We start from the raw sequence: 26,832 nt of genomic DNA on the forward strand, positions 1-26,832 counted from the left end.
GTTTTCATTCAACTAATGGCGGAGCAACCACCGAATCGGGAGCCATCCGCGTCACCAGATTTCGTTATAGAAAGAGGATTTGATCCTTCTCATGGTTATTATGACGAATTTACTATTGAGAAGAGTTTATATTTTTATTGTAGTGTAACTTCTGGTTCTGTTAATGATATATATTATTTTCCTGTGTCTTATCCTAATTTATGGGCAGATATTGATCAATATTTTCCTGTTGCTGATGGTATATTTTATGTTGATAAAAAGGTGTCTTGTGAAGTTTTGGATGTTCGTGTTGAGAATCAATTGAAAACCTCTCAAAATACTGTTGTTCCTTTGGAGATGTCAAATATTGGTATTCGTTTTTTTGATGTTGAAGGTGATCAAATGATTACTGATAATATATATCCATTGTTTGATGTTGCTGATTGGAAGAAAATTCAAGATATGAAATTAAAGAGTAATGATAAGAAACCCTCTGTATTGCCTACTCTAAAATTATATGAGGATTCAATATTTTTTGATGATAAAGATGGTAAACCTGTAAATACTAGATTTTCGAATGTTATTAGTACTAAAGACCCGCGTTTTAAAGAAAGGAACAATGTTGCTGAGAAGGTTATTTATTATTCTGAATGGATTAATGACATTGGATTGAGGAAACCTATTAAATTGTTATTTAATGATCCTAATTCTGTGCGTAAATTTAAATTTGTTAATACTCAAGGTAATTCTTGTGGACAATTTCTTCAGTCTGATCAGACGTTGGCTGTTCAGAAGAAAGAAGGTTTTTTTGATCAAAGTTGGAATGTTTTAAATACTTATCCTGTTGATTATAGATTTGGTCATATTGAAATGCCCCATCATGGTTTAAAGAATTTGTTAGCTCGTAGTATTATTAGTGTTAACGATGATAAACGTAAAGATATTCAATATCCTGTTGGTTTGCATAGATGTTATTGGCAGGATACTGGTGAAAAAGAGTATGCTGCTGGTAATTTGGATTGTGTTTTTGCTGCTATTACACCTTATTGTACTGATTCTAAAGAGCCATTTGGTAATGAGCAATGTTTTGATACGTTTTTGCAACCATATTCGGAATTTGATAGAAGTGCTGTATTATGGAAAAATAGGCAGAATTATGATTGTATTGCTGGTGATACATTTGTTGAAAGTACTTCTAATACTTATTGGAATAATTTACCTAATGTTATGCCATTTTCTGGTAACAAAAATTGCAAGATGTTAATGTTTTGTGTTGATCCTGCCTATAGTGAAGGTGAAATTTTGCCTACTACTGTTAGGGGTCGTATTAGATTAACACATACTGTGCAAGTGTATAAACGTGAATGGGTGTTTGATCGAATGAAGTTAAATCCTCCTGATCCGAATTACACTAGAGCGAAACAAGTACAATGCAAGTTTTGTTCAGATTCTACGTTTATTACCACTACTATGCCTACACCTTTTGTTAAGGGTAATCCTCAGTTAACATTTTTGAATTGTTATCAGAAAGTATTTTTACCTGCTTTTACTACTATGTTTATTGGAGTTGTTAATGATGATGAGGAAAGTGAAGAGCCAATGAATAAACGTTTTAAAGTTTAAAATTGTATTTCGTTTATATGTTTATCAAATACATTATGTTCTATGCTAATGTTTTCTTTTCTTGCTTTTGATAAAATAAATAAAAGTTCAGGATTGAGCTTTGCGTATTCTGATAACTCCTCCTCTTTAATCCAATCGAACAATGGTTTCCCTAAGAAGAGTATGACGCAGCGATTTTCAAAGGCTTTATACTCATTTGCATGCCATTTAAGTATATCCTCTTTGTTATCGCTGTTCATCGTTATCATTACAGGATGCGGGTCGACAGGTAGTGGATCTTTATATTTTATGTCCGTTGTTAAGGTGGGCGCTCCTTCTAACAATTGTTTCATTAATTGTACAACGCCAGCATGCTCGAATATAAATTCATCGCATCTGTAAACTATACAATTAACTAATGATTGTAGAAGGAAAGGCGATGGGTTTGCGCTCATCGGACAATTCCAGTAACCTATTTCATGAGGAAGGAATCCCCCATATAATAGGTTAGCGAAAAAAGATTTTCCACCATCTGATGTCCCGCATAAGATCAATCCTTTTTTTTTGAAATTTTCATTAAATAAAAAACGTGCTAATAAAGTAGTTAATCTATTTACAGTTAACATGTTTTGTTGTGCTATGTTGCGCAAAATATATATGACCGCGCCAAGTCTGCTTCTATCAGTGCATTCAACTATTCTTGTTAATATTACATTACTATCTCCATATTGTAAATAATTTTGTCGGAATATAGTTTTTTTGGTTGATTCTAAGTCTCCTGTCATCATTCGTTCTAGGAGTCTTAGGTTCTGACATTCCTTTAATTTTAAGTCATACTGTCGACTATTCATAATTTTGTTTGTGACTAGGTAGTCTATGAATAGTTCTCTAGTTTGACTTTTCTTTGACTTTCTTTCAGTTCTTATTGTGTTAGTGCTATTTACATTGCATTCTATTATACAATTGTTATTTATGTGTTTAAACAATTTTATCAAAATATTTAAGCACGTTAGCGAAGTAATTACTGTCATTAACGTGCTTAATTTCAATTGTGGTGTTACAGCTGGTACAATTAGATCCGTACCTTCGGTTGTTGATGTCATTGCATCCTAGACATCCAAATCTTCTTGATTTGAAAAATCGACGTCGGATGGTAAGCGACATGTTGTCAAACGATCTGTCTTTGGGTGTGAAAACTTGTACCCCAACCAAGACATGAGTGTGCTCTTTCCCATCAAACCTTGACGATCTTCCGTCAGCGTACTCGCATTTTTGATGGCTCTTTTGTCTGATTGGTACGCAGCACACTGTCGAGGTGGTGTGATCAAACCAAATCGATTCGTTAGGTTTTCCCGTGGTGATGACATGTAAAATATCGAATCCCCTTGACAGATCTGAATTAAATATAAATAATTCCTATACAAAGTATTTATTTTGTTCTTTGGTATATTGAATTAATTAAATGTAATATTAATAACACTTACTGTTTTATCGAGTTCCATTAGCGGTGTGTCCATAATTTTTTGTAGTTCGTTTGATTTAGACGTATCGTTTTCATTTACATGTTCATATTCTGGTTCGATTTCTTGATGTTGCGGTATCTCTTCATCATCGGAAATTTCAATTATTTTAGATTGCTTTTTTACTGGTTGATTATGTGCGTCCTTGCTGCCGCATTGGTGCATATCATCTGCCAGTAATTGTTCTAGTTGACTCTCTGTTATGCCTAGTTCATCAGAAACCATCGGCTTTAGTTCACTTGCCTGTTTGGCATAATCGTTAGCTTCTTTAGGGTTCAATGTTGTGTAGCTTAGTTCCATGAGAATTTCATGAGCCTCCATTTGATTGTTGCAACTTTCCAGTTGTTGTTTTAATAGTTTTATCTTCTTTTCTCTTGCGCGTATCACTTCAGTTGGTATTTCGGCTTTTCGTTTTACTAATTTTGTGTTAACCATTTTATACAAACTGGTAGAGTTTCTAGCTGCTTTCTGTTTGTTAACTTTGTTTTAAATGAAATGAATTTAGTATGAATTTACTTTTATATACTGGATTATAATAATCCTTTTTCCTATTGGTTCAAAACCGGTTTATTTCTTGTCAGCTTATATTACGAAACATTTACAAGTTACTCACCGACCACCCATCCGACCATCCCCGCCGGCCGCTTCCACTATGAGATCTCATAGTATAGCGGCCGGCGGGGATGGTCGGATGGGTGGTCGGTGAGTAATTTGTAAATGTTTCGTTAGCTTCTTTAGGGTTCAATGTTGTTTATTCAAGGACAAAATTGATGACGAATGCTTCATACTCAAGTCAGCAGCAGATATGTAGATATCGTGAAGTTTTTCATTTATATCTCTATATGATGTCACGGTCATAGGTAGACACATGTTCATCATGGTACATTAACATGTTGATTTCCACGGAATTCTCTTTTCTTTTTCTTATTTATACTTTTATATACTGGATTATAATAATCCTTTTTCCTATTGGTTCAAAACCGGTTTATTTCTTGTCAGCTTATATTACGAAACATTTACAAATTACTCACCGACCACCCATCCGACCATCCCCGCCGGCCGCTTCCACTATCAGATCTCATAGTATAGCGGCCGGCGGGGATGGTCTACATATCTGCTGCTGACTTGAGTATGAAGCAGGCTGTCAATAACGTTCGAAAATCGATAAATAGTACTGCAAACAATAATGATATTTTAGACACTGACATTGCAATAGATGGGTCTTGGCAGAAAAGAGGACATTCTTCGCTTAATGGTGTAATTACAGGGGCTTCTCCTGTTAACAAAAAAGTGATAGACTATTATGTATACACTAAGTTCTGTTCTTTTTGTGCAAGGCAGAAAAAATATAAGTTAGGATATGCTCACTACATTGGGGACGAAGATATTGAGTCTCTTAAAATAGTTCTTGAATCCAAACCATATGGAGAAAATTTATTACCTCAAAAGTTAGAATGTGTTGCCCATGTTCAAAAACGTCTTGGAGTACGTCTTCGCCAGTTTCGAACAGATATGAAACAAAAACCATTATCGGACATGAAAATGATATCTGGGAAAGGAAGACTAACAGACAAAATAATTAATAAAATGCAAAATTACTTTGGAATGGCCATTAGAAAAAATACTTCTGACTGTTGGAATGGTGACAAAGTAAAGGCACTTTACAATATGAAGAAATCTGTACTTGCAGTGTTATGGCATTGAACAAATATAACAGATAATAACATTCGTCATCAATTTTGTCCTTGAATAAATAACAGTTGGTGTACATTTTGGGATGAAAATAAATCTCACTATATATCTTCTGTAAACATACCAATAACACTTCATAATGCAATAAAACCGATTTTTATAGATTTATGTTCTGAAAATTTGTTAAAACGATGTCGACATGGTTCTACCCAAAATTCGAACAAAGCATTTAACCAAATAATTTGGAAAAGGTGCCCTAATGATGTATTTGTTTGTAAAGAAATTTTAGATACAGCTGTGGCATCAGCTGTTATTCATTTCAATGATGGAATGTCTGGTTTTTCAAAAGTTTTTAAGATTTTAAATCTAAAATTTGGATGTTATGGTAATTATAGTTCATGTAAAATAGACAGCCACCGCCAACGTCATTTTAAAAGAAAATCTTCTGAAGCTTTTAAAAAGAACAGAGAAATGCTAAAAGGTGTCAAAAAGGGATTTATTGATAAGGAAAAGGATGTTGAAGGTGGAAAATCTTACTCTCCAAGAAAATATTAGAAAATATTTTTATATATTTTTTAAATGTGTTTTTTTACATTATTGTTTTTTTTCTATAAACTCAAAATGGGTTTTCTTAAAAAGTATAAAAGTAATTAACTTGAAATTTTTAGGGAGTGCTCCTTAACAATTACTTAAGGGACTGTAGCAGAATTAAACAAAATTAATGGTATTATTTTAAGTTTGAAATAATTATCTTAAATAAAAATTGGATTTTTATTTTGCTTCGATTGCTTTTATCCGCAATTTTTTATATAAAAATTTTTATAAAAAAATTCTGCTACAGTCTTTTTGTGTAAGAATCATAAAGATATCCTAAAATTTTTAAGTTCATTGGATGTATTTCTAGGAGTTATACAGTTTTAAAATTGTGTTTATATTTTACTTTTTTTTTGCTGGCTCAGCAAAACAAAACAAAATTTATAGTTTTTTGGAGTGTATTTGTTAGTAAAAATAATTATTTTTTTCATTTAAAGTTATTTTTAAAACATTTATCTTTAAAATGCAGAAATTGTTTTTTTAACCATAGCGCCACCTAAAAAGGTGTTAAGGAGACAAGGAGTTTGTTTAAATCATTCATCTAAGTATGTGTAAGAAAACTATAAGTCTTTAAGTAAATATAGAGTAGAGGTTAAAGGCACTATTAACATTTATAAATATTTTTACCAACAGGGTTCAGTTCGACTGCTCATTTTGTTGATACAAGGTTTTAAAAAGACATTGATTGAGCTCTCAATTTGTTGATTTTGTCAATTTTGTTGATACAAATTTGTCAATTTTGTTGATACAAGGTTTTAAAAAGACATTGATTGAGCTCTCAATTTGAAAGGCCATATAGTTGTAACTAAACCTCCATTACATTTATATATAATATAATTATTTACAATCCTTTCTTAATCTCATTATGTCTAATCTTGCTAATAAACGTAGAGCACAAACAAGTGCCATCCATTCATTCAGGATCTTCTAAGCAAATTAGTAGCCTTACGGTCAGTAGTTTGCACGGGGATTTCTTGAATTGAGTTGACGAGTCTTAAAAATACAGCCATCGATAAGTATTTAAAAATTACACAGTTTGATTTTGATGTACCATCTTTGATTGAAGCGGATTAGGATTTACAGAAAGAAGAAATTACGAGTGTGGAGTTTACCATCTTTTATGAGCGATCCATTTTAGGAATAGAAGATTTTATTAATAAAAATAATGTGCAAGATATAAGTTCAAATAAGATTATTAGCAAGAAAATTCAGCTTCCAACTCTAAAATTAGAGTCATAACGGTATACAGGAAAATTGGCAAACCTTTTATGAAAGTTTTGATTGCACTATAAATAAGAGTATGGAATTATCTGATATACAAAAAATGACATCATAGAAATTTAGTAAAAGGTAACGCCTTAACTGCCGTTTCAGGACTAACTTTATCTAAGAAAAACTATATGAAGCTTTTAATATGTTAAAAAATAGATTCTTCAATAAGCAATTAGTTATTTCCATTCAAATGAAAAAACTATTATCGCTCGAAAAAATTCAGGATGCTAGAAATATAAACGACATAAGAAAAATGTTTGATACAATAAAAATACAAATTCGGAGTTTAGAAATCTATCAGTAGATGAAAATTTGCATGGATCAATTTTAATCTCTATTTAATCCCTCCTCCTCGTCTTCCAGATTTGTCACAAAGTTTCGTAGTTCGCTTTCTGATGAAATGATAAATGTTTTCATTTTAAAATAATATATTAAAAGATCTTCAGAATAAATACTTTTTTTTTTTAGTTTTTGCGATAGGTACCCCAAGAATTCTTTATGACAGAGCACCGCGGAAGGGCATTTAACTAAAGTTCACGCCTTCTTCCTAACCGATGTCAGTTAGGAAGCCACTTATTAAATAAAACTTGTTCGTTAAAAGATTCTGATAAGAAAAATATTTAAGTACTAAGAAATATAAAAATGTAAATTTTTTAAAAATTTATTATGAGTTATAAATCGAAATATATAGAATTAAAGAAAAATAAAAATAAGAACAATGTTTAATTATCAACTAGATAGTTTAATTTTTTAATTTATAAAAAAGTTTTATCAAGACTCCGATTTTTTCTCGGCTCCGACGGAGTTTTTTATCGATTTTTCTTGACTCTGTTGTTAATCGATTTTTGATCCTTTGCTCATTAGATTTTTTTAAAGTTACACCCTTAAAACATATGGTAACAGTAACCTAAATCCATTGAAACTTCCGGGGTCACATCATTTTATACCTAAAGCCTATATTTGTGAATAGTGATGTGTCGGAACCTGTTTATGCCGAGTCACCAATTCCGGGTACCCGGCTGAAAAACCGGGTCCAATTCCGGGTACCCGGCACCGAGTCCATTTTTTTAAAATTTGGAATACAAACTTGTGAAATCTTTAGCGATGAACTATTCACACAAAATACGCTTTTTACGCTAACTAACCAAAAGTTATATGGCGGTAAAGGTAAGGGGCCTGAGTTGCAGGGGCCTGAATTTTTTTAAAAGTTGTGCATCAGTTTTTTTAGAACTATACTTAGTTTAAAATTATCTTTCTCTCCTGGTGGTTCGGGCCTAAATAATATTTTTGTGGAAGGGGGCAAAATTTGAAGTTCCGCCACTGAAAGTTTTATTAGGGAAAGTAAAAGATTAAGAGAGACAAATAATTCCAAAAAAAGGGTAGACTTTCTCGGCTGTAGTGTTATTAAAGTAAACAAATTTAAACAAATAAAAAGAACTTAAATAACATTCATTTGCTGTATCTTATTTTAATTGTTTTATTAACTTTAGATTGTAATGAACAAACATTAGGTATTCTGCTTTTAATCTGCTCCTTGTTGCTTCGTATATGTCCCCACCAGCACTAAATAACCTTTCACTTTCTATTGATGATGGAGGTGCTGTAAGATATTTTAATGCCATCAGTTTTAGTTTTTTAAATTGCATTCCATATTTACTCCACCACAAAAACGGACAACTTGTATTTTCTAAAAGAGGCAGAGATAAATATTTCTCTATTTCTTGAGTAATTGCAGACCTAAATATTGTTTGCTTCTTATTTATGTCAGCAACTACAATATCTACTAGTTCGCTTTCTGCCTCGGAACATTTTTTCACTCTGCTTTCATAAAAGTTCTCATAAAAGATACATCTTTAAAACAATCATCAATGCTAATGAATCCGGTAGACGCTGGAGCTTTTACTATTGGAACATTGTCAGAGTCAAAAACATTTTGCGCTCCTTGCATTTCTTTCCATGCTTCTTTAACCCACTCTATAATAACATTTTCATCTGCATGTTGATAAAGTAATTTATATCGTGGATCCAAAAATGTTGATACACATAACATTTTATTAAGCAAAAGTTTATCAAGTCTTTTAGTAACAGATTTTATTAGTTCATCAATCATCGTCATAATCCCAGCGTATTTATCACATGATGTAGCTTTTTGTAATAAAACTTTTAATGCCAGAACAGATGGTATAATTATTGCGCAAGTTTCGTCCCTCCTACCACATTTTTTTTGTTAAGTTTTCAAATGGAGCAAGAATGTAAACAAGTTTTTCGACTATTCCCCATTGATAATTAGTAGGAAGTGTAATTTCATCAAACTCTGCTGCATAAGTGGCCAAACGAACGTTTTGTTCAAACGTTATTTGTAGCATTTCAAATGAACTGTTCCAGCGAGTTGGAACATCTTGTTTCATTTGGTGAGGTTCAGTACTTAATTGCTGCTGAATTGATTTTAATTTTGCACATGCTATTGGTGAATGATTAAAATGGGTCGTTGTTCCTCTGCATAAAGTTAAAATTTCCTTGGTGGTTTTTTGGCTAAATATAGAGTCATGAATACATAGCTGCAAAGTATGGATAAAGCATGGAATTGATGTCGTTCCACTGTTTTTTACTGCAGCCTTCATATTGCTTGCATTATCGGTAACAATAAGATAAATTTTGCTTAACGGGATTTCAAATGATTCTAAACCTTTTTGTAAATACTCTTTTATATGAACACCTGTGTGATTTTCCGGAAAATGAATTACTCGAAGAACAGTAGTTTCTTGGGAAAATTTAGTTGGATCTATCTAATGTTCAGTAATGCTTAAGACTGCGATTTCCGCAGTATCCGCTGTCCAAATATCTGTCGTCAGAGACAAATAGTTTGCCGCGGAGATTTTTATTTTTATATCTTCAAACAGTTCATCAAACATGCTAGGGATTACGCTTTGGCTGAAATATGTTCTACATGGTAATTTGTAATTTGGGTAAACATCTTTAATCAGTTCATTAAATCCCGTATCTTCAACAATAGAAAATGGCTGAATATCCAATGTGATTTATGGATTCGAGTAGATCTGTGGACATCTATATTCCATAGTTTTTTATTTATTTAAAGCATGTATGTTTCTATATACTGTATTGGTGGAAGAAGCAACTGAGGTTTCAGAAATAGACGGAAATGATTGAACTTTTTTTTTTCCCGCAAGTTTAAACTCTTTGGAGTGCTTTAAACGCAAATGTTTTACCATTGCCGTAGTTCCATAAGGCTTTAAAGATTTACCTCCCTCGTAACTAAACTATCACATAGTTTGCACTTGCTCATATGAGGAGTCGTGCTTATATCAAAAAACTTCCACTCTATACTTTTTTTATTCATAATTTTTCTTTCAAATAAAATTTCTATAAAGATAATGAAAGTACGTTTGATATCATACGTTTTCATTTATTTTATATAAAACGATATTTTTTTTAATAATACGCTAGAAATGCGCTACAAATGAAAAGCGCTATCAGCATTCGAAAGAAGAAAAACTTGTGTTCTAACAGAATAAAAAGAAGCTATTAAATATTTTTTACCCCCATTCATTTTATTCGTATTCTCAAATTATTTTATTTAGCTTTACAGTTTTTGTACCCGTATAAATTTTTTTGCAAAAATATATTTAAAAATATTTTAAGTGAGATTGTTTTAAGTTAATAGAACTTTGTGGTTATCGACTACGTAACGCTCTTACAATTCTATCAAGAAGTTTATTGGTTGACGTTTATTGTTTGAAACTAAAAGAAAAATCAATTTAAGATAAAAAAGAAGGTACCCGGTGCCGGGTACTGCAACAAATGGCCGATAAAGGGAACCCGGTAAAACAGCCGATTTGCCGGGTCCCCGTGTCCGAACCGGGTACCCGGCACATCTCTATTTGTGAACTGTGTATATATAGTACATTTTCGTGGTGAACATCTCCAATTGCTAAATTTCTTTCTGAATGCAATTTCCAGAAAAGAACTAAACTTTGATAATCCTGTAAAAAATCGAAATTGAATACCTCATTTTTTGACGTTATGTTTCAAGTCATACAATCCGGACATGGCCTGTATGTAAAAGCATAGTCAATAGAATATAACTATGGTGTGTAAGTCTTTTGTTATTTCCTATTCTTAGGCTGCGCATGTTGAAGTAAATAGTTTTTTGATCACGTGACCAAAGAGTGTGCAGAACATTTATACTATAGCGTCAAGTAACGAGTTTTTAACACAGGATTTTGCAGATTTATTGATAGATATTCAGGATGAAAGTCTTTTAGATGAATAATTTATTATTGAAAATTTTGTGCAGAGGTAAGAATATTTACGCAATGGTGTTGCAGAGGTAAGAATATTTACGCAAGAAATATATTTAATTAAAAAAATAGGCTTTGTAGCTAGTACATGATTATAGATTTCATTTCTCATAGGAGTCAACACAAGGGAGTTTTAAGTGCGATGACTGTTGGAAAATTTGTAAAACAAAATAGGGGCTTACCCGTCACCAAAACTGTAAATATTTACAACTAAAAGAGATCTTTGATACAAGTAGAAATACAATGAATAGCACAATACTAAGTGATTTAGTTCTGGATTCACAAAAAAATCTAACTGAAGATAACTGTTACAACTTAAATCGACGAGAATGTTTCAAGAGTTATAACCTCATACTAACGGAAGCACTTTATGCAGATGTAAAAAAGATTTATTAAGTTTTGATAAATTCAAACAATGCAGAAAATATTATTCCAGCTTTTACAATAAAATAGTAATCAAAGCAGATGTTTACTTTCCTGAATTAGGAAAACCCAATAGTACTCTTTTAGCAACACAACTGGCTTACAAGGTGCTTGCATACTTCAAAAGAATGCCCAACAATCAAGCAAAACAAATAAAAAATATAACGAATGATGAAATTCGTGCTATATCTAACTGGGTATGTTGTCCAAAAGTTTATGAAAAACTCGAAAAACAGCCCAAATTATAAATTCGATAAAAATTAAAATGCAATAAAAATATTAAATAACACTATTAGCAATGATTCTAAAGATCAGGAATTGATTGAGGCACAAAGTCGTGGTGGACTTACAGCTGTTAACAATGAATGCCAGCAAATTTTTGTGAAAGCTGAAATTCAATTTCAAAATGAAACAATTATTAAACATTTGCAAAAAATTAACATCAACAAAATGGCTGTGGAACTAATGAAAGATACAGAAGTAGTGAGCTTTTATAACTCTATCTTGACAGGATGTGGAGTTGATATTGATAATGATGTTTGTAAAAACCTTTTAGAAAATATGATTAAACTTTATTTACGAGTGCGAGCATTTTATTTGGCTAAAGACGTTACCGCCAAACATAAACTAAAATTTAGACAAAAAAATAATAAAAGTGGACTTCGTAAAAAGCTATAAAAACAATTCAAAGAGTAGCAAGTAAGGGTCTGCGTCTGAAAACGGTACAAAACGAAATGAAACGAAACGATGAAAAATATTGTTTCAATAAAACCGTTACGAAACGAAACAATTTTTATCTTTTTCGCAAAATGCGGTACAAAAATAAATACAAGTTTCTTGTTTCGTGATAAATACGGGACTAATTGACAATAAGCTCTTGTTTCGAAAAAACCGGTACGAAACGAAATAAGGTTAAACTTTTTCCAAAATGAAACGGTTAAAAACGAAACAAACTTTTTCCGAAATGAAACGGTTAAAAATGAAACAAACGGTTAAAAAAGAAATTTCTGAGTTTTACGAGCGTTAATTAGTACAATATAAAAGTAATTTACTGTTATATTGTACTAATTAACGCACACATTTTTGATTTTGACGAGAAATTAGTTTTATTTAGACTATTATATTTTACGATAAATTTAAATTTTCACAATAAAAAGTAAAACATTTTTATATCAATATTTGTTGAGTGTCACTTTCGAATAATTCTTCCGGAGTTTCCATTGTTTTTCTTTTGATTCCTGAAGATGTTGGTGTTGAAGGTAAAGAAGAAGAGCATAATTGCGTTGATGAATAGTTTTTTGTTTTGAACGATAACTTTTTTTGCTTTTTTGAAAAAACTGCTTTGGGTATAGGATTCTTGGGAGGTGTTCTGAATGGAGTTAATGCTGGGGGGTCGAGGGCTTCTTCAGCATCGTTTATAATTTTCAAGATCCATCAAATAACTTGATTTGGATTTGACACTTTTTACATTCCCCACACTTAACACCTGACACAGTAACTTTATTGAAATAATTCCATTAAATTGTAGCTTTTATAGGCATAATTTTATGATTGAGAATAACTATGATGTTGAAACAATCAAAATGATGACTAAAATCAAAAATTCTTTTTTTAGTTAAGTGGAAATTAATTCGAATGTTTAAGATCAAAAATGTTTACATCCGACAGATGAAAAACTGGTTTTTTCATAAAATTGTTTTTATAATAACTTTTTTAATAATTTTCAAAAAATATTTTTGAAAGTTTATGAAGAAGTTGGATATTTTTAGGAGAAACAAATTTTTAAACAATAAATTAATTAGTTTTGCAGAATATTTAAAGTTAGCACAACAATATCGTATTTAGAAGGTTAAAAAATAGAATTTGAAGTATTTTATTTAAACAATTATTGCACACTCTTCATACGAGTTTATATACAAATATATAATTTATGTCTGATGAACTTAAAGTTAAAATTTTGTTACAGTAAAACCTACCTACAGTAGACAAAATCTTTTTTAACTTCGTTAGATGTGCCTTATGAAAATGATGCTATTGCATTGCTTTGTTAACAAAGTTTTTAAACTTTCGTTTACGTTTAAATGATGTTAATGTATTGCTTTGTTAATAAAGTTTTTAGTTAAACTTTCGTTTACGAAAATAGGGATTGCAATCCCGCATTGCGGGATCCCGCATTAATTTAGCGCATGCAAGATCCCGCAAAAACTACTGCGGGATCCGCGGGATTTGCGGGATTTTGAAACAATTGCTTTTAAACAAAAAAGGTCAATTCTTTTAAACAAAAAAGACAAAAAAGATATCAAATTAAAAGTGTTTATTGTATTTGTGAAACAAATCAATTTAAAAATTTATCTTCAGCTATTAAAATATTTTTCTTAGCTATAAATATAAAAAAATCATTCAAAAATAAGCAATTATTTAGCAAAACATTAGTCGAACTCGTTCAAATTTTTTTTTGTTTAGTTAATGATTATGTTGAAATTTTCGCTAATGAGTATGTTCAAATTTTTGTTAATGAGTATGTTGAAAACGTGAAATTGAAAACGTGCGTGTATAATTGTAAAAAATATACTTTTAAAAACTACTTTTTAAAAAGTCTTTAAAAATTATTTACATCAAGATTTTAAAACAAAAGTACTAAGCATGTCGCAAATTAAAACTATATGGAATTATTTTAAAAAAAGTGATAATGAAGAAAATGCGAAGTGCATGTTATGTTCGGCTATTTTAAAAATTAATCAAAGATCAACTAAAGGGTTATTAATCCATTTAAAAACTAAACGTGGCACCGATTTAAAATCAAACGTTTTACAACAAGACGGAGCTTCAACTTCAAAACAGCATGAATCAGTTGAACTAGAGCCTAACCCAGTGAAAAAGCGCACATGGGATACGCGTGGATTTTTCCATGTGTAACCCATGTGGGGATTATTATTTTGTCCCATGTGGATTTCGTATGGTAAATCCCACATGGGTTTTATATGGTAAATCCCACACGGGTTTTATATGGTAAATCCTACATGGGATATAGGTGGAAAATACTACATGTTATACATCTTAAATGCCACATATATTTTAATCCAAACGGTATAAAAGTAGTCAATACCCGATAAATGAAAGTCCGTATGCTTCTATGATAATTTTTAAAAATCCTTTAATTTAAAATTAATCATTAAAGCTTTCTAAAGCATATATATATATATATTAAGATAAATATATTAATATATATATATATATATATATATATATATATATATATATATATATATATATATATATATATATACATATATAAAACATTAAAACAATAAATTTGATACAAAATTTCACTTTAAAACGAATACCATTAAGATTGTGATAATAATAGCATAAGGAAACTAATATTTATGTATTATTATCATTATATTATAAATAAATAGTTATTTAAGTCATTTTATAAAATAATTTGTTTTTATAAAATGAATTAAAAAAACTGTTTTTATTATATTTTAGTTTTTTAATTCATTTTATATAATAAAAATATGGAAATAAATACAAATTATAAAAATCATGTAAGAATCATTTATTATTTCTAAATACTATATTAATGTTAGTCTACAAAGTTAAAATCAATTTAGAGCATCACTACGAGTTCTTTTGCGATTCGCACGTCCACCTCTGTCTCTCGAATTTATAAAATAGGTGGTCAAAGCTTGCTCAATCGATAGGTTCTCAGCATTACAATGCTTTTTTCTTACACTTTCTAAAGAGAAATATGACAGAATGATTACTTTTTTTACCTAAATCATAGGGTCATCTATGCATAATGATGTCAGATGACCCGGTTTATTGAACACCATCCCCCTTTATCAAACTCGGTCAATTTTTTACCATCTCCCATTGAAAATGATGTCAGTTTTTGTTATCATATTATGATGGTATATATGAATTTTTAATAAAAATGCTTATACAATCAATTTTTTTCTGGTTGAATTATACATTTATTCTCAAAAGTACTCAATTGAAGTAAAAAACAAGAGATAAATTGTTCTTTCAGATAAGCAAACTTATTTCTGAATTTAAATTGTTTTTCCAATGATCTTTTTTGTAGTTTTAATTAGCAAAAGCAGGAAGTTTTTATACCACATTGTTGATGTAAATAACTCTAAAACATGCGCATAGATAACATAAATTTAAATGTTGTACTTTTTTTTTTAATTCAATTTTTTAATTGACAGTGTTTTTGTTTTAACATTCCCTCCCCATTGTCAATTATTTTCAAACTTTTTAGCTCACACTGCCCCTCTATTTACTGGCATCGATTATGGAGGACCCCACAGCCTAAATATTAGATATATATATATATATTACTTTTACTTTATTTACGACACCTTTTGATATGCAACAAAACCTTACAAAGCTTACAATAATTCAGTTAAGATTCAATCTGAGTTATTGAAACGTAATAAATTTAACATCAAAAGAAAAGTAAAGCTGTCATCATTTAAAATGTAAAGGGTGTTGTCAAAATATGTTAAAAATATAATTAAGTTACCTTTCACTAGATCCTCAATCAAATTCATGGCCATTTTGCCATTTTTGCCAGATCTGTTTGTCTCTTTTGCCATTTCAGATGTAAAAAGAGACGACATCATTCGACTTATAGATTTTTCTATAGTGGCAGCATTAGAGTAACTGAGCCATTGTACCTATATATATATATATATATATATATATATATATATATATATATATATATATATATATATATATATATATATATATATATATATATATATATATATATATATATATATATAGAGAGAGAGAGAGAGAGAGAGAGAGAGAGAGAGAGAGAGAGAGAGAGGGAGAGAGGGAGAGAGGGAGGGAGAGAGGAGAGAGAGAGAGAGAAAGTAAGTTATAAGTTAAGCTAATGTTTTTAAAAGTTTCAACTTACAAAGTTTTTTCTGATCTCAATGTCTTTTAATCTATCCACCAGCACTTCAAATTCCTCTCGAGACGAAATAACATTGAAAGTTATTTGATTTGAAATGGGCGTATTTCTTTCTTGAAGCAAACCTTTCACTTCCATCATAATATTTTTTAATTGTTTAATTTCATACTCAATACTTATTAGGCGGCGTTTAACATCATTGATTTCACTACTGGTATTGGTTGACACACATTTAACTAGATTACCTTAAAAAAAATTTTTCTGAAGAGTCTATTGTAAGTGATTTCTAATCACATATAATAATATATAAATATACAAATAATAAATAATTATAAATATATACATATATACCTTCTATTGCAGGATATGCATTGCATGATTTTTCTTGTGAATGTAGCTTAGAAATTTGATGGTTAGCGGATATAGAGCTTGAATTAGAACTGAAAATAATATTGTAAAAAATAAACAACAGAATAGATAATAATCAAAATAATTATTAAGAATTAATTACCTATTAAGATGTTTTAATGGAGGCAACGTTTTATTTGTTGTAAAAGGAAACTCTGTAATATAAAAACATAAACCATCATTATCATCATCATGATCATCATCATGATCATCATCATGATCATCATCATGATCATCATCATGATCATCATGATCATCATGATCATCATCATCATGATCATCATCATCATGATCATCATCATCATGATCATCATCATCATCATGATCATCATCATCATCATCATGATGATGATGATCATCATCATTATCATCATCATCATCATGATCATCATCATCATGATGATGATCATCATCATCATTTATTGTAATTTTTTTACCAGAGGTAACTTGAGAAAAGCTCAAAGAACTTTCATTAGAATCTAAATTGGAAAAGTTCAATTACATATCAAATATGTTGTTATGTCTACTTAACTGCCTAAATAAAATAAAAAATAAAACAGAAAATATTAAAAATTACTTGACATTTCTGATGAAATAGGGCAAAATAAACTATTGGCTTTATTTTTTTGTCCTTTTGAATTTTCTGAAGTCGATCCACTATAGTAAATTCGTATATTTTTAATTTTATTTAGTTCTCATTGTTTCAGTAAAAAAATGTAAAATAGTATAAAATTATCTAGTAACTGAATGTAAAAGTAGTAAATATTTAAATGAAATTCTGTAATAATATATACCGGATTTAAAAACTAAAACTAAAAATATTGTATTACCATTCATAACGAGAAGTTAAAAATTTTTTTCTACTTTCTGGTGCTCTTTCCTCAAAAGAAGAAGAGTCTTCAGCCTGTTTGGCTCTTATTTTTGCTGTTTTTTCATTATCTAAATTTTTGAAATATAATTATAAAATAAAACATTACTAACAAATTGCAAAAAAAACTATTGACTACTTATTGTAAAAAACGATTGTTAAAAAATATAACGTCTATAATATATACAAATAAAAATTTAATTAAATTAATTACTGACCAACTGCTTCTCCAAGTATACGCACACCAACCAAGCTCCAATCATCACTGGGAATTTCACATTTGGTTCTCACCCTATTAATTTTTGTTCCTTTGTATGGGGGCCACCAACATCGTGTCTCTCCAACTAGCCAACTTTCGCACACATAATCTACACTGCCATCTTCCTCTATAAATTCCACTATGTAAAACGATGTCATCTTAAAAAATCTTTAATATTTTATTTTATCTATAATAGAATCATTTCATTTATTAACTTTATTTAATAAAATTTATTAACTGAGAAGTCTCTCAACTTCTAAATATTTATCAGGGCATTAGCCAGGAAAATATTTTATACTGCATTTTTGCGATATTGGGAATTTTTATTGTTATTGTTCCCCAAAACATTAGGAATTTTTATTGAAATTTTAAGTCATTGAGTTTTGGGAATTTTAAACCCATAGGGAATTCCGCGGTATATGTGGCACCATTGGGCTAGCTAACACCCTGTTTATGTAATTTTTTTTAATATATTGATAAATGTTAATAAATTTTATAAATATTGTTGTTTATAGAAATTTCAGGTTATTAAGTGATAAGATCAATAAAACAATTTTTTAAATACAAATAAATTGCTGCTGATATTAATAACAACATCAAATTTTATTATATATATTGAGGCATAAAACTAACCACAAGCTTATTTTCCAAAATAGTCAATTGATGGAAAAGGAAAGATTATTAAGGTGGTATACCCCCTTCAAAATTATCTTGGAAGTGAAATCTTATACTCAAAATTAAAATTAAGCCTATGAAAGATCTTATTAAATGAAATCGATTTATAAAATTACAGGTGGTTATGTTGTCATGACAATCACCTAAAATGGCGGATATAGGAAAATATGCACGTCGCACTGTCAAAAATATCTCAGATTCTAATAGAGTATTCAAAGTAAAACTTGGCCCAATGATAAAAAACAGTTTGATCTATGCAATCTGCCAAAAGTTTTTAAATCTGACTATTAGTTTCCATGTAGCACTACACGGATTATGAAGATTTTTAAATAAGCCAATTTTTAGTGCTGAAACAGCAATATCTCAAACCCTGAAATGTTTTATAATTAACTTTTGGCAGATTGCATACATCATATAAAAACACATCATTGCTGAAAATTTGATTAAAAACTGATTACTAGAAAATCAAATAACTGTGACGGGAGATTGAAAAATAGAAGTTAGCAAAAAAACACTTTAAAAATTAAAAAAGAGAAAAAAATGCAGAAAAATATTTTTAAAATAAACAATGTCTGTAAATTTTAAAGCAAAATGTTTAAAAGCTACCAGCAGCATAAAGAGTTCCTTGTTTTTGCTTTTCCTTATCATTTTTGTTCTTTTTATTGCCCCTGATTGTTTTTCTACGCAACTTAACATCGGATTTATTTTTGTATGACGATTGATACAAGCGTATTTTATTTTCTTTATTGCAGCCATCTATCATAAATGTTCCTGGAATCATATTGAGTTTTTCATAAGTCCTCACTGATGCTTTTCTTCCAATATTAAAGTTTGCAATAGCATCATATGTTGCAAATTTCAAATGTAACAATGAACAGAATTTAGTTTTCGGTACTCTTTCCCATATCATCATGTTAAGACTCTCATTTTGGTTCTGAGTTTTTCCATGCATACATTTTGCAAGTAATTCATTAGAGCTAAGTTCTTTATAAATTGGCTTTAGTAACTCAATAATATCACGTGGCAAACCAGGGCCAGGTTTATAGAGAGAAGGTTGATTGGGATGTTTTCGATCAACATTGTGCTGGCACCAACTTTTTTCACCGTTTGGACAATAGGTGTGATAATTATTTTCTTTTGAGGAAGCAACATGAAACAATGAAGCAAGTATAGCACTGCGCATTTAATGAACAGACTGATTTTTGGTTCTTACTGCAATTCCATAATAGTTTTGCAATCTGTCAATTGTTGCATCAGTAAGTCTTCCTTTACCACCTAGACACCTTTCCTTTTTCAATTTTCTTAATCGTGTGCCAACTCTTTTTTGCATATGACCAACACATTCTAATTTTGAAACTATTGTATCACCATACACTCTTTCAACAGATGAAAATGCCTTACTATCTCCGTCACCACAAAATTCAGTATAGCGAAGTTTATATTTTTCAATAGATCGTTCAAAAATTGATTTTGCTCCAGCGACCTCCATACCGGTGGATGGGCCAGTATAGTTGAGGTTACAAAAATGAGTATTTTTTAGCATTTTATATGCATCAGGGTCTGTATTTTTTTTCTTTAGAATTAAAAAACATTGTTTGCAATATTTGGATAATACTTCACAATCCAAAACTTTTCCTGTAATCATTGATATTGCAGTATAAACACCGTTGTATGAGGAAAAACCTCGACGTTGCCAAGTACCATCACAAGAAACACTGGTATTTATTAAATTGAATTCATCAGTAGTATGTTGGGATGCTTTTATAATTTCAAGTGCAGCATCAGACATGGTTTCTACTGCAATTGCTTCAACTTCAATAGCAATTTTTCGAACAATTTTAATGTAAGTGTTTTTAGTCATTGGCGGTGGAAGATCCATAAGATAACAGAATCTTTTAAGGCCAGTATGGCCTTGTCCACATGAACGCATTGCATAAACTGACCTTTGGTTAATATCAAAGGCTCTACAACTTCCAGAACCACACTTCTTGGATGTAAAAAATTCATGATTGAATCCACATTTACAAAATATAATCAATGAGCTGGAAAGTCCAAATTTTTTTTTTGCATTTTCAGCTAAATTAAGTCGACAAGTTTTACATTCTGGACAACATAACAACTGAACAACAATGGCTAATAAAGTGCTATCAATAATTCTGTATCCACATATGTTTTTTTTATAAGAACTTGCAAAAGTATTAATAGGGTTTACCTTCGAATTAGATACATTTATTGAGCTCTGTGAATCTGTTAGTAGAAGACTAGTATTTGCTGAATTTTTTTTATTTAAAGTATATTGATTTCCATGAAATCTTTTTTTCTTTTTGTATTGAGTAGCAAATTTCACACGTTCTCTACCCATTAAAAGTATAAGGTTTAAATTATATAAACATAAACAGATACCTAGATATATATATAACTTTTAAGATGGCAATTCGTTTTAAAGAAACTTCTGGAAGAAATTTATGAGAAATCCAGTTATTGCTTTTAATCTTACAGATGTTTTGATTAATGGAAAATAGAAATAAATTATAAACTCATTTCAACAAGCTTTTTCTCAGTATCAAAAGTTATATTTGGGGAGAATTTCTTGGCCAAGTAAAAATTTAACCGTTGCTATGGAGGTTGTCAAGGGCGCTTTAAAAAGTAAGGTTTAGTAAAGTTTGTTTTCCTCAAGTTACATACTGAATTTTAAAAAATGGTTTTCAGAATATGATTCTATGATAAATTTTAGATTAAATAAAACAACAAAAATTTTTTTGAAAAATTTGATATTTCTGAGAGGTATACCACCTTAAAGTATTGTCACACTGTGAAAAAGCAACACATTTCCGAATTACTTTAGATTTTATAACATGTCCTGTTGGTGGTAAATACACTCCAATATGTAACAAATTAAAAGATTGTGGATAAGAATAAAAATCTCTACATCTTTCCATTAAAAAACCAGCCCCAATCATTGTATTACTATCTAATGATTCAAGCTGCATAATTCCTTTTTCTGTTAAAAAAAATTGATCATTTGGATTTTTTGACCATGCTAACACTCTACAAGTTTGTGAATAATTCAAAATTCCAAGCTCATTAACTCGATTTATGGCCTGACTTAAAAGGTTTGAAGTGCCACGAAATCTTTTTCTTAAAACACCATAGTAACTTTCTGCCCAAAATGCAGACCAAAAGCCAAGATTGCCATACTTCTCAATATATTCAGGAATATGAAGAAGCACATGGACATTATAGACTAAATGATGCTGACCATATAAAGTTTTCATTCCAGAAACATAGCTAATTAATGCTTCATTACCAACATGTATCATACTCTTCCAATTATCACAAGAAAAAGCATAAATAGCTAAGTGTAAAAGCATAAAATGATGGTATTCTGTTGAAGGCAGTACAGATTTAAGGGCTACAGGACCTACAAACAAAAGGAAAATTCTAAATTCAACGGCTTTCCATAACCTTATTTCATCAATCGATCGTGGGCGCCTAGAAAATTCTGATGGCAGACATTTTCCTAAAATACAAATAAAATTAGACAGCAAATTTTTACTTGATGAGATCAGTCGACTTTTTCCTCTAATCTCGCAACACCAAATGAGTAACAATCGACGCACATTTCCAAGATATATCAGGTGCATTGGATCAGGTGGGAAACATGTTACCATTGGAACTAATGTGACTAAGGGAGACTCTCTCAGTTGGTGTCCGTTTTTTTCCAAATTTAAAAACTGTTGATCAGTTCGATGCACACCAATAGTTTCAGAAAAAACAACTTTTTTAAATTCGTTACAGTAAGAACCTTCATCTTGACAATAATCACAAGAAAAGTATCCTCCACATTGTTTTGTACCTTTACAAAAAGACCTGGCTGGTGCATCGCAAACAAAGAAAAGAATTTTAATTCTTATTTTTGGATAAATGGTTTTTATATTTTCAGACACTTGATTAAAATCAGTAAGGAATGGCAAAAAAAAAATCAACTAATGAATCTGGCTTTGAAGAACCAATGTGTATACCTGCAACAAATGGTGTTTGATCTAAGGATTCATTTATTTTACAAAGTATAGGCCACATTGATTTGTTTGTTGAGTTTTGAAGCTTAACACCATCTACATTTATTGCTAGTGATACAAGAGTTTCTCCACCATCAACATAAACTTCCTGTTTTAATTTTTTATACTGAGATCCTTCAGGAATAAATTCAGCATTTAGCCCAGCATTAATTCTATTTTCTATATTATCTTGTATTCCAAAATAGTGATACAATTTGTTTGCATTGGTATAACTTTTATTAGAACATTTGATCTTGCTAAGTAAAGTAGTAGCGCAAATGGGTAAATTATTATCAGGACCAATAATTTTTAACAATGCTGAAAATGCATTTTTTGATATGTTATATTGTATATACCATAAAATAAGTTTGTCTTGTAATGAAAGCTGTTCTAAGTTAGAATTTTTTAAGTTAGAATTTTGGTAATCATCTTGACCTAAATTGTCTAAACTTTGGAAAAAATCTTCATCATTTGAAAAAATAAACTTTTCAGTATTTTCATAGTGAGTTGCCTCATTTGTAAAATCAACAGCGGAATCGTCAACTTGAGATGTAGTAGGTAAATCTGCAGAGCAGTCAAAAGGCATATTATCTTCACTTTTTCCGACTTTATTGACAAAATAATATTTCTTTTGTGACTCCTATAAAATATAATGTAAAACCTCACATTATTAAAAATAACTGACATTATTTAAGATCATTTAAAAAGAGTAAAAGAGAAAAAAGTATTCATTGCATCGTTTTTGTGTATGACATGTATTACATATCATGTTCAACAATAATAAACATTCTTACTGAGTAAGAATTAGTACTAATTAACAAATTTGAACAAATAAATAAAAAATAGTGAAAAAAACAATTAACAAATAAGAAGTTTAATTTGAACTTTAACTAAAACTTGAATTTAAATTAATTGGTACTAATTTGTTCAAGCATAACCTTAAAAAACAAGTTTATATAATAAATTATATGTATGACTAGTTCTACATATAGCTAACTATCAGGATATCAGGTTATATGTATAACTATATGCATTTTGAATCATATTATTTTATTTATATATTACTTTAGATCATATTACTTTAAAAACTGGACCCAGTGTCTTTATTCCCAATAACACTGTGGCACTCCAGATTAAAAATAGAAATGTTTCTATAAAAACTCTGTTTTTGTTCCTCAATGTAGTTCGTAAGTCCCTGAAGTCTTAAGGACCTTATTATATCTAAAGTTAAAAGTTTAAGAGCCTAAAAAAAGTTACAAAAACCCATCTCCCCCTATTTTTTTTCTTTTTTTTTAATAAAGAAAATTGGAAATTCTTTAACTTCCAAATCTGCATTTCTTTGTGGGACACTGCAGTATCCCATGCATGCATGCTTGGTTTTTGACAACATTTAAACTTGCATCAATTAATTGTTAGCAGATAATATACTCAAGAACTATATTCAAATAACTATTATATTATCCTAATAATACGTTAATTTGCACAAATCTTAATCTTATTTCTATAAAGAAAGATAAACATTCGTGGTACTTACATACTTGCTTGCCATTCTCTAAAATAATATAAAATATCTTTACACAATAGAAATGCAACCTCGCCGCAATGTCGATTTTAAAACTAAAAATTTTTTTTTTAGTTTCTGGCTTTCAAATTATAATTTGAAAGGTTTCTTGTGGGTTTCTTGTTGGATTTAACGTGGGATTTAACATTTCTTGTGGGATTTAACGTTTCTTGTGAGATTTAACGTCCCTGGTATCGATTAACGTTTCTTGTGGGATATAACGTGGGTTTCTTGTGGGATTTACATGAGACTTATAATTCCCATGTTAATCCCACAAGAAACCCACGTGGGATTTCCCATGTGAGTAAATACCATATGATTCCCACATGTAACCCATGTGGGATTACCCACATGGGTTTAAAGTGACAAATTTCCATACGGATACCACACGGGAAAATCCGTCCCACGTAAATCCCATCAATCCCACACGAAACCCACACAGTACCCATGTGGGACGCGGTTTTTTTTTTCACTGGGAAAATATACATCGACTGCGAAGACGAAGAAGTAATTCCATCGAAAAAAGTCAGAACAATTGACACGTTTTTCGTAAAGGAAATTTCTATGGAAAAAAATGGTATCGCGCATGGTTGCAAAAGATGGCTTTACATTTAATAGTTTTTGCACATCTTCAGATTTACGGTACTTGTTTTCAAAGAGTGGTTTCCGGCTCCCTACTTCACCTAATACTATAAGATTGATGGTAGTTAAGTTCTCAGATTCTGTAAAAACCGATATAATGCAAAAACTCACATCACTAAAAAAGCAAAATCAAAAGTTTTAGATAACGTTTGACGAATGGGCATCACAAAATAGTCAGAGATACTTAAACTTAAATGTACATATAGAGGCGAAACACTTTAATCTTGGATTGATTCGAATCCATGGATCGTGTAATGCAGAATATTGCGTCAAGTTAGTTTCAGAAAGGCTAAATAGCTTCGATATTGACCTCCAAGAAGACATTATTGCCATGAACACTGATAGAGCAAGTGTGATGGTAAAAGTCGGTAAAATGATGTCTTGCTATCAACAGCTATGTTATGCTCATGGAATACAACTTGAAGTTATTGATATCTTATACAAGAAAAACAGCGAAGAAGTCGAAGAATCGTTTACTACGTATGAAAATTGTGAAGAAGAAGATGAATGTGGTAAAACTGAGGATGATGAAGTTATAAATAAAGAATATGGTTTGACAATGATTTTGGACCGAGCATCAGCTGAATTGGTTAGCAATTACAAAGATCTCATGAAAAAAGTGAGAAAGGTTGTAAAAATATTTAAAAACTCTCCTGTCAAAAAGGAAATATTTACAGAAAGATATCCTACAAGAACACGGGAAAAAGCTTCAGTTGATTCTTGATTGTAACACTAGGTGGGACAGTATGTTCGATATGTTAGAAAGATTTCATAGACTAAAAGTGTGTATTGAAAAAGCCTTAATTAATGTTGGGTCAGAAATTCGTTTCACCCAAGAAGAGTGGTCCCAAATCAATGACTTAATTATTTGCCTGGCACCACTAAAACTTGGTCTCGAACTTTAATGCAGAAGAGAATCGAACCTTGTCACGGTGGAAACAACTTTTCAATTTATGCTAAATAAATTGCGAAAGCAATCATCACTTTTGAGCAAAGATTTAGCCGCGGCACTTCGTGAGAGGTTTACACAACGTCGTAATAAGAATTTAAATGGACTACTAGTTTACTTAAAAAATCCGACGAAGAAAATGAACTCGAAGAAAATGAACTCGAAGAAAAAGAAGCTGTAGATTTTATTAACAATTCCCAAATACTTATTCCTACAATTCTATCGCTGAAAAAAGAATTGGAAAATCAAGCACAGAAAGACAAGAACAGCTGGACAGAAAATGTAAAGGAGAGACCAAACTTAGATTCTTTAGACTTTGATAAATTATTGAAGCCGGAAATGTCTGCCTATGAAAGTAATGGAGTAAGAGGCACGTTTCTAGATATAGCGCATAGTTACTTGATGACCATACCACCAATAAGCGTAGAGGCCGAGCAAGCTTTTTCAGCTGCTGGTTACATATGCAGTCCTTTGAGGAGTAGATTAAGTGATGATACTTTAAGTAGGGTCTGTTTCTTAAGAGCCCATTTCTTACAATCATTTTCTCAATTTGATATTTCAAAAAACAAATAGAGCTAATAGTTCTACGTAAAGCTAAAAGATGTTCTATGTACTTTGGCTTATCTTTTTGTTCATTAAATGTTAAGAATTATATTGATTTACAAATGAATTGCGTTTTTTGGCTTTATTTACCTTATCTTATCAATCTAATAAGTTGAGTATATTTTTTCTAAAATACTTGAAAGAAAAATACAATTGTCATTTTGCCTTTTATAATGTGCATAAGAAACCTACTAATCCCGCGCGGGATCAGCACAAAAATTAAAAAAATCCGCGTGGATCCCGCGGGATTGAAAAGTGTGCGGGATTGCAAGTCATATACGAAACATTAAGTTAGTAAGTATTAAACGTGAAAGTTCACGTATTGCTCAGGGGCGCGGGAATCATGAAATATCTGTTTGGGGCGGGGAGTTATTAAATGTTCGGTAAAAACCGATACGAAACAAAACAAGTTTATTTTGTGTCGTAGATAACGGTGCAAATCGAAACAATAATTTCATGTTTCGTAACAACATGA

General features: G+C 30.5%; 2 protein-coding genes and 1 pseudogene across 2 annotated transcripts in view; 1 reads left to right on the forward strand and 2 right to left on the reverse strand.

The window, feature by feature from the left end:
• LOC149880876 (uncharacterized) overlaps window positions 1–26,832 on the reverse strand; it is a 189,979-nt gene that overhangs the window by 146,484 nt on the left and 16,663 nt on the right. The gene's annotated exons all lie outside the window — the stretch shown is intronic.
• Window positions 10,479–12,097, forward strand: LOC149880896 (uncharacterized; annotated as a pseudogene).
• On the reverse strand, window positions 14,949–24,315 carry LOC149880897 (uncharacterized). The gene is made up of 11 exons (XM_090068953.1): window positions 24,137–24,315; window positions 22,567–23,242; window positions 17,829–18,008; window positions 17,573–17,681; window positions 17,320–17,399; window positions 17,180–17,221; window positions 16,846–16,897; window positions 16,686–16,774; window positions 16,338–16,579; window positions 15,936–16,089; window positions 14,949–15,143 (listed from the first exon to the last, which is right to left on the reverse strand). The coding sequence occupies exons 1-11, from the start codon at window positions 24,149–24,151 to the stop codon at window positions 15,010–15,012; spliced, it is 1,773 nt and encodes a 590-aa protein (XP_089925079.1). The 5' UTR covers window positions 24,152–24,315; the 3' UTR covers window positions 14,949–15,009.

This window comes from Hydra viridissima, unplaced genomic scaffold, assembly GCF_058129835.1.
Source record: "Hydra viridissima isolate aposymbiotic clone 2 unplaced genomic scaffold, HvirCarnegie_v1 scaffold_12, whole genome shotgun sequence".
NCBI lineage: Eukaryota > Metazoa > Cnidaria > Hydrozoa > Anthoathecata > Hydridae > Hydra > Hydra viridissima.